This window comes from Nicotiana sylvestris, chromosome 7 (genome assembly GCF_000393655.2).
Source record: "Nicotiana sylvestris chromosome 7, ASM39365v2, whole genome shotgun sequence".
NCBI classification, from domain to species: Eukaryota; Viridiplantae; Streptophyta; class Magnoliopsida; order Solanales; family Solanaceae; genus Nicotiana; species Nicotiana sylvestris.
The window spans coordinates 159,318,029-159,326,963 of NC_091063.1; the positions used below are offsets into that span (position 1 = coordinate 159,318,029).

At 36.9% G+C, this 8,935-nt stretch overlaps 1 protein-coding gene across 1 annotated transcript; it reads right to left on the reverse strand.

The window, feature by feature from the left end:
* Positions 1 to 3,756, reverse strand: LOC104237414 (protein IQ-DOMAIN 2-like). The gene is made up of 6 exons (XM_009791568.2): positions 3,580 to 3,756; positions 2,602 to 2,700; positions 2,191 to 2,511; positions 1,763 to 1,984; positions 1,483 to 1,602; positions 1 to 977 (listed from the first exon to the last, which is right to left on the reverse strand). The coding sequence occupies exons 2-6, from the start codon at positions 2,689 to 2,691 to the stop codon at positions 312 to 314; spliced, it is 1,419 nt and encodes a 472-aa protein (XP_009789870.1). The 5' UTR covers positions 2,692 to 2,700; positions 3,580 to 3,756; the 3' UTR covers positions 1 to 311.
* Positions 3,757 to 8,935: the final 5,179 nt, after the last annotated feature.

Sequence of the window (8,935 nt, forward strand, 5' to 3'; positions counted from 1 at the left end):
TATACAAATATACAATTGACTGAACAAACAAATAGTAATAGTTTTTCATTCACTGTTCGGTACATAAATAAAAATTGAATTATATGTAATCACAATCAAGGAAATGCTGTCTAAAATGATTCACAACTATTGCATTTCTATGTTCATCAACAACAGCGGGAGTAAGAAAAATGAACAGCAAGAAACATCCAGGGCAAGCCCGTACAGCAATGAATTAATAAGAATTTTGTGGTGCAGTTGAGGTCGCACAATGAATGGCATTTTTAATGCATACCTATAATAAGCCAGAAGGGCGTTGGTAGGGTCGCTTATTAGTTGACGACAACGTTCACATTATTCTCAGTGATGGAGGTGTTCAATGAGGTGCTGTTAATCTTTGGTGGGCCTGAATGTCGCCTTGGCCGGGCAGGTGAAGGTGGATAAGATAGCCGCTTCTTCACAGGCCCTGCCGATCCCTTTTCTGGTGTGCCGTTCTCTACGCCCAATGGACTCTGCAACCGTGTTTTTGCTTTTGCAGACTTTGTAGAGGCCATGTAACTTGGGACTGAGGGAGAGCTCGCCAAGCTCTCGTCATCTCGTATGGATGACCCTGCAATGCTATGCCTCCTGTTCCGTTCTGATTGCAAGCTAAACATGCTTCGAGCATCATCATCATCTTGGTTTATTGCACTAACTCTTGGGCTTGCTGATTTCAGCTTTCTCGCTGTTACTGAAGTTCTTGGCTTCGAAGGAGTAGTAGGTGATGAAGGGAGTTCAGAATTCAGCTGATGACGGGCAAACGCCTTGGCAATTTCTCCTCCAGTAATGCTCATGCTTCTAACAGACATCTGATCATTTTTACGTTCTTTCTCAGATAAGCTTTGAGTTTCCCAAGGCCTAGCACCCGTCCACCGCTCTAACCAGCTCCAACCCCACTGAGGATTCGTTGGATCCATGAATAACAAATTGGCAGATCTTGACGATTTCTTCCAGGTTTGCTGTTCAGTTAATAGTTTACAGAATCAATGAATCGAAAAGTCCTTCGTAGCTTGAGAAAGATCATAATTTCTAAACACATTAATCAGTCTATCTTTAAAGTCCTGCATTATGTCATGTATAATAGAGGTCGAGGCCTATCATCCATTCTTAATTGCGCTTTTGTTGGCTTGTCGGTCAAAATTAATTACAGGCGCTAGCCAACATATACAAACCATATACACTGATTATTTTTATAATATGTATATTATATGTATGTTGTATGTATATTTACATACTTATATACAAAATATATACATTTGCCAGCTATTATTTTAGAGGGCGGCCCAATTAATAATCCCTTCTTAATTTTGGACTATATGAATGTTGGCAGTATTGGGAAAAAGGGGCTTTGCACCTTAGAGCGCTGCATACATCTAAAAACTTCCCATAGAAAATGTAATATTTCATTGGACTGTGCTCTCCAAAATGTCAATTTTATTTATGAAACACATATTCGTTGAATACCTGATGAGAATATGAATATGCAAGCGCTCTTTCTCGTCTAATTGCAGCTTCATATTTGCTGAGCAAGCTAGCTTCAACCTGCTTCTGTGATTGTAGACTATCATCCCATTCCTCTCCTCTCTAGCAAAAATGAGAAAACAAAGAGTGCTATTAGATGAAGAGTTTGAATTCATTCAGAAAAGACATATTGCCACCAGAATATAGATGATCCTAAATTAAATCACATAAAGTGATTGTAGAATTATGTTCCGTTGTTCCAGGAATAAAGAAAGAAACTAACCCTCAAACTCTCGAGTTCTTTCGCATGCTTCTGCATAAGCTGCCTCTGGAGAGCTCGGTTCTCCTCCAACATCCTGATCCTTCTAGAGCTAATCTGAGATTGAACACGAGATGAAGTCTGCATGCATTTGAGAGCATTTGCAGTTTGTCGTTTGGCAGTAGGTCCATCAACAAGTGATTTGAGTCTGACGAGTCCCCTTAAGGCCTTCAATGCCCTCCTCGCCTACAAATGATAAACCAAAAATTGCATGGATATCTCAGCATTAACCAATTATTGTACATTTTCACAAGCCAAACAATTAAAATGAGATGAAACAACATACATGTATTGGTGCTGTTTGTTTGATAGAATTAGACTTATAGTAAATTAGCTTTAAAAAGTGCTCCTATATAAAACAAAAAGAACACTAATATTTTTAAAAAGCATACCAGATAACCTCGGAAGGCAGTCTGAACTCGGATTGCAGCTACTTCCTCATTTGATTTGCCAGTGAATTGGTTCACTGTAGTTAATCGAACAACCTCTGCAGCAGCGTGGGCAGCTGCAACAGCAGCTTCAGCAGCAGCAGCTGTGGCAACTGCGACCGAATAAGCATGTTTCGTCTGCTCCTCTTCCACTTCATCAAATTTGACCTCTTCCACAGGAAGGGCAGGACGAGGAGGCGACACTGTGGCGGTCACCACAGTCGAAGAATCGGGGAGCGTCTGCTTTTCTTTCCCGAACCATTTCTTCTTTGATTTACTTGCTTTCTAAAATTTAAGCACAATAAATATCAGAACCATCGATAAAAGAGAGAATTTTCATAAGGAAAGGAGTAGGGAATTGCTATTTCAATATACCTTGTCTGCCTTTTCCTTAGGATCAGGGCTCAGAGCCTTCTTTACAGAAGAAAACCAGCTTCCTTTCCTCCCCATCTTCTTTTCATTCATCAATTTGCCCTATAACACAATTCATTACATTAATTATTTAATCTACATCAAAATGTATCACAATTTTTGTGAATTTTTTGTTATGACCGAGAAATCCATCCGAAGCCGACCCTTTGGGCTGACCACAGTCTTTGAAACTCGGGATCTTTACATGAATAGCTGACCATATTCACTGTTTACTTTTTCTAGCCATATACATAGATTATACACGATTATACATATATATTACACATATTATGCATATATTATACCTCCACTTACTATTTCTAGTTTAAGTGGTTGAGTGGGCGGCTATTTGGGTTAATTCTTCTTGAAACTCGGGGATGATCGGCCCGACCCTCTACCCTTCTCCACTTAAATATCAGAGCTAGTTACCTTGGTGTAGGGCTCACAAATTTTCTGAATAAATATAAATCAACTTTAATTGTGACTATCTATAGAGGGAATGGAGATTTGGGCTTACAATTTAAGATCTGTGAATTACTTTCATTGCTAACAAAAATCCCAACTGTTTAAAGTGTTTATATCAGCTCAATCTAATTCAAACGGTATAGTAACTACTAACTCAATTGGACAAATTAAGCTTCAAAGATTTATCTTTCATTGTAATTTTTCAGAAGATAATGCACCAAATTGCAATAACCCAACCAAAAATATACAAACTAAAAGACATTTGCATAACGTCACTACAATCAACTTCCTTTTCAATAATCGGCCAAAGATCAAACACACATTTATCAATTAAGCTAAATTATAGAGCTAAATTACAAGAAAACAAGAAAATATAGAGCTAAATTACAAGAAAGAAGCATACATTAAACTTGAAATTGGTGAAATAAGAAAAATATGCAGTAAAAACTGGAGCTTGACAGATCTAAGGAAGCTTACATTTCTTTGTTGTGCTCTTGAAAGAAGTTAACTTTATTTCAGAATATATCTCTAAGACCAAAGTAGAGAAACAAAAATATGAGAAAATAGCTTGAGGTCTTTGGTGTCACCCCTTTTGAGGTGACTACTTGTAGTGAGAAAAAGAAGAGAGAGAAAGCAGATCTATTCTTGGGTAAAAGAAGAATTGAAGATAATATGAAACAGCATATTTGAGAGAAAGAAACAGTTGGTTTGTGACCCCATCTTTGGGAGCTCGAAAACTGGACCCCACTTCATATTATCATATTAAATTAGTGTAATGACTGAATTACCAAAAAAAAAATAAAAAAAATGGGAAGTGTACTCACTTTTTTTTTCCATTCGGTGTTCGATGTCCGCATTGGAGCCCGATTATATCCGGATTTGCGCCGGGTAGGGTCTCATTTGGGAGGTAACGCTCCCTACCAAGAATTTTTTCATATCCAAGGTTCGAATCTGAGACCTTTACAGCTTGTTTGGATGGTTGTTACCTATTGTATCGTATCGTATCGTATTATTATTTTAAATATAATCTTTTGATTGTTACTTAAATTTTATGGTATCGTATCGTTAAATACGCTGTTACGTAACGATGAAATGTGTCACTTTATGTAACGACCGATTTGGTATGGTCGCGTCGTTTCCTTGGGTTTTTCTCTCAATCTCACCCTTCATTAGTATTAAATAATTTTATTCTATCATTTACCCTATCTTTTTATATACCCTATCATAATTTTTCTTTATAATATTGCAAGTTTATTCATCATATTACTGGTGCGTGATACCATGAAACGACGATAAAATGACACAATCCATTCAAATATTGTATTCATCAAACGATACAGTACAATACAATACAATACAATACAATACAATACGATATGACACATTATGAAACGATACGTAAAACATCCAAACAAGCTGTTAATTAAGGGAGGAACAGTCTTATCTACTGCACCACATCCTTTGGTGGTAGAGTGTACTGACTTATTACGTCTCTATAGCATCTCTTCATTCAAAGTAGAAGTATCTAATAGGGAGTATAATTTATACACGTACTATATTTGTTAATTTTATACGATATTTATTGGCGTGCGAACAGATTTCTACATATACGGTCTAGGAATTTTTTATAATGGAGGTCTTTGGAGAAAAAAAACATACAAATTTGGCATAAAGCTATATTAAGAATATTTGTAGGCTAATTGAGCCCAACAAGTCAACAACTGGTATTAGAGGTTGCCCAAGTTCGACGAGACGAGCATGGAAGAACCTTTGGTTGTGAGAAAACAAAATTTTGTTCTTTTTATTTGTTAATGGACAGTGACTTCTTTAAAGTGAATAACGTTCCAATCAGAGTGAAGCTGACGTTTTACCAAAAAAATATTTGGAAATGTCTACTCTGGGACAACTATAACAAAACATTAAAGTTTTTGAAATAGCAAGAACCAACTTATTTGGACCGTTAATAAATGGAAATTTTACCACCTATAGAATATTAAATAAATACCATTTTAAAATATTACATCCTATAAATATCTTTTATAGTTTATAGCAAAAAATCTAAATATAGTTTCATCCTACAATTAAGGCACCATATATGCTACAAAATATTTTTCTCTCATTTTTTATATTTTCTCTCACCTAATTAGCGTATATCTCCTCTGACCAGCTTTTCTCTCTCTTCTTCCATACACTTTACCCTCTTCTCCCACAAACCTACGTTTCATAAATCTTCTCCCACCCTAAATCTCTATTTCTCCGCCATTGTCACCTCTACTCTCTTCTCCCACATACCCACGTTACTCAAATTCTTTGTCCTCTCTGTATTTTCACAGCATAATCAATCTTTATTATTATTTGGCATACAAAAACAGATCCATAAAACAACAAATTTCAGCAAGAAAAACGGAAGAAATATAGAGATAGAGAAAGTAGAGGAGAAAGAGATCTAACCGTCAATCTCAACGATAGAGTTTTCAACCTTGATTTTGTCGAAAGCCATGTTTACAGATGAAAGAGGTGAAACTGTATTCACATGTATTCAGCAACATTCATTTATATATTTTAGATGTATTAAAAAGTTGTGATTATTCTCTTGTATTCAGTTTTAATCAGTTGTAATTAACTATTTTATTCAGCAGTAGTTAGTTGTATTCAAGTGTTTTATACAACTGTATTCAGTTGTAGTTAGTTATATTCAACTATTTTATTCAGCAGAAGTTAGTTGTATTTTGTTGCATTCAAGAGTTTTATTCAGCTGTATTCAATTGTATTTTATTGTATTCAATAGAAAAAAAGGAGAAGAGAATTGAGAAGTTCGATCAGATGTGTTGCTCTGGTTTTTCCTTCTTTTCATGTTTTTGAGTTGCTTTCTTTGAGCAAAATACAAATTAGTGTGTACTCGTTTTAGTTTTTTGAGTTAAATTAGGAGACTATCATGTGATTTGATTTTCTTCCGTTTTTAACAAGTTTAAGTTCCCAGAATTAGCGCAAAAAAGTTACTGTATTTCACTGAAATTTTGCTTGAATACAGTTAAATACAGCTGAAAATTCGCTTGAATACAGTTAAATACAGATAACACTTAGCTGAATTTCCCGTTTTTACGCCTATTTTTTTTCTTGTATTAATGAATATAACCGTTTAAATACATGAAATACATTGTATAAAAACATAAAAGATATCTATAGAGCGTAATATAGCAAAAGGTATCTATAAATGGCTAATTAGGACTAAAAGATGGTGCTTTGTGAAAAATTCTCTTAATAAATATAGACGTAAAATTGGAGTAAACCCTTTTTTCTTTGTTTTATTGTTTGGAAAAAAGGGAGCAAATGTGTGATGACCACTATTTGTAATGATATGTAAAATTAGTAAATATAAGTTAAATCATAAGTGATAACATTCAAATTTGATGATTAGTGAAAAAAAGAAAAAAAAAGAACTTAACACTCTGTTTGAATCATTGTTCCCCATCATTTTATAATGTATTGTGCTATTTTATAACGTTTTTCCTGGACTTTGCTAGAGCATTTGATTTGGTGATAGCAAACTCGAGTTTCCCAAAGAAGAGGGAGCACTTGGTCACCTTCCGAAGTTCGGTGGCCGAGACTCAAATTGATTATTTACTCTGCAAGAAGTCCAATAGAGGTCTTTACATGGATTGCAAGGTCATCTCGAGTGAGAACCTCTCAACCCTTTATAGGCTCTTAGTCATGGACCTTGAGATCACGAGAAAGAGGAGGAAAAGGGCGATATGTAGCCTGATAACTAGGGATTATAGTTTATTTTACACTCCTTCTTACTTGAGCTTTGATTAAAAATGTATACAAAATAATCCCAAAGGCTTACATGTTGTACTTGTTTGAATGGTTTGGTCAAAAAGGTGACAATTAGTCAAAACTAGCTCAAAAAGGAGTCCAAGCACAATGCAACAAATCCACTACGGCCGCATTCCATTTAGTGCGGTCCGCAGTGAGGAGATTCAGAGAGGTGCACATTTTGGAACCTCAAGCACTGCGGACGCAAAGCATTTTGTGCGGACTGCAGTGGCCTCATCACGGCCGCAATCAAGTTTGTGCGGTCCGCAAAAATGGGGTTCAGAGAATTGGGATTTTGGAGGTAATCGCCAATGCGGTCCGCGGTCCTTTTTGTGCGGACCGCAGTTGAAGCCACCGCGATCGTGGTGCATTTTATGCGGCCCGCGGTGGACAAGTTCAGAGAGCGGAGTTTGAAGCTAAAAAGCCTCACTGCGGCCGCACTCCATTTCTTGTGGTCCGCGGTACCCCCGCAAGGGTATTTTTGTCCAGAAAATTCGGCCTAGTATAAATACTTTTTTCCCCCATTTTTAGGTCATCTTTTGTAATCTAACTTTCAGCTGAGCACGTGAACGGTGGTTTTTGACTAGTTTGAGTAATTTTATAGTGGGTTTATCATTGAATCTTCAATTATTAGCTTGTAATTAAATCTTATGGGTTGTTCTTCATCTATTTCTTTATTTTCTTTCATTATTATGAGTAGCTAGACCCATTAGCTAGGGTTGTGGCTCAACCCTAGTGTGGGTATTTAATGGGTCTTTTAATTTAAGGCTTAGATGTTTATGGGTAGTTGGTATTTGGACTGATTTGTATTTTTCATGTTGAATTAGTGGTTGCAAACACTAATTTGTGCCTATTTGATTTGGGTTCTTCTTGAGAAAGAGAACTTGAGTCTAGGAAAATCATTCCAACAAGGAATTGGGGTGTAATCAAGAGATTGATAGCCCAAATTAAAGGGTTAAACCTAGAAATATTAATACCCAACTTGAGCCTATATTGCTTGCACAATTTGGACACTCAATTGGTCTTGATAAAGTCAATTAGGACAAGGTCACTCAAGCTACCGAGAGGTATAGAGTGAGTAATTCCGTGCATTGGCTATATTACAATCCCTAACATAACTTCTTTGCCTTAGGCTTTAGATCCCGTCAAGTATTCACCTAGGAGAAAGTCACTTCCCTAGTGCCTCTTTAATTAATTAGAAAACCCTACAAACAATCAATCTTAGTTTAATTTAGCCTATCATTAGCATAAATATTAGAATTAACAACCAACTAAAAGATGATTGGAATAGTAATTAAGAACACTACACATCTCTAGTTTAGATAGAAATCCAATTCTCACTTATAGCTCCCTGTGGATTCGATCCCGACTATCTCGGGTAAAACCTGCTTCGACCGCTCTCGCCACTTTGTAGTGGTGTAGGGTTGGCTCCGATCACTTTTTGGCGCCGTTGCCGGGGAGCTAACGGTTTTGGATATCTATCTAAATAGTTTTGTGTATTGTTATTCTTTCCTTATGCGTTACTAATTTGTGTGTATCGCAAACTCAGGTACAAAATGGCTGCAAACAACGCACCTCTTGGAGACCTTCCACCGGGGAAGGAGGTAGATGACAATATTGATGATGAGGTTCCTATAGTACCTCAAGGACAAAGGAGAGGCCACCAGGCCAATGACAATGTTCCAGACCCTCACCCGGCACCTCCAAGAGTGGCTCTTCGGGTGCTTCCAAACCAAGGCTATGTTATTGCAATTGTCCCACCCCGGATCCGGGCAGATAATTTTTAAATTACAAATGTGATGCTGACATTGTTGGAGCAGCGAGGGTATTTCACGGGTGCTCCTCATCAGAATGCTTACAAATATCTTAAGGGTTTCATCGGTACCTGTTGGGAGAGCAAGCAAACTAATGTGTCAGAAGATGCACTTCGGTCGAGATTATTCCATTTCTCACTTAGAGGGAAGGCATTGGACTAGCTCGAAAGGCTTCCCAACCATTCCATCACTACTTGGGATGA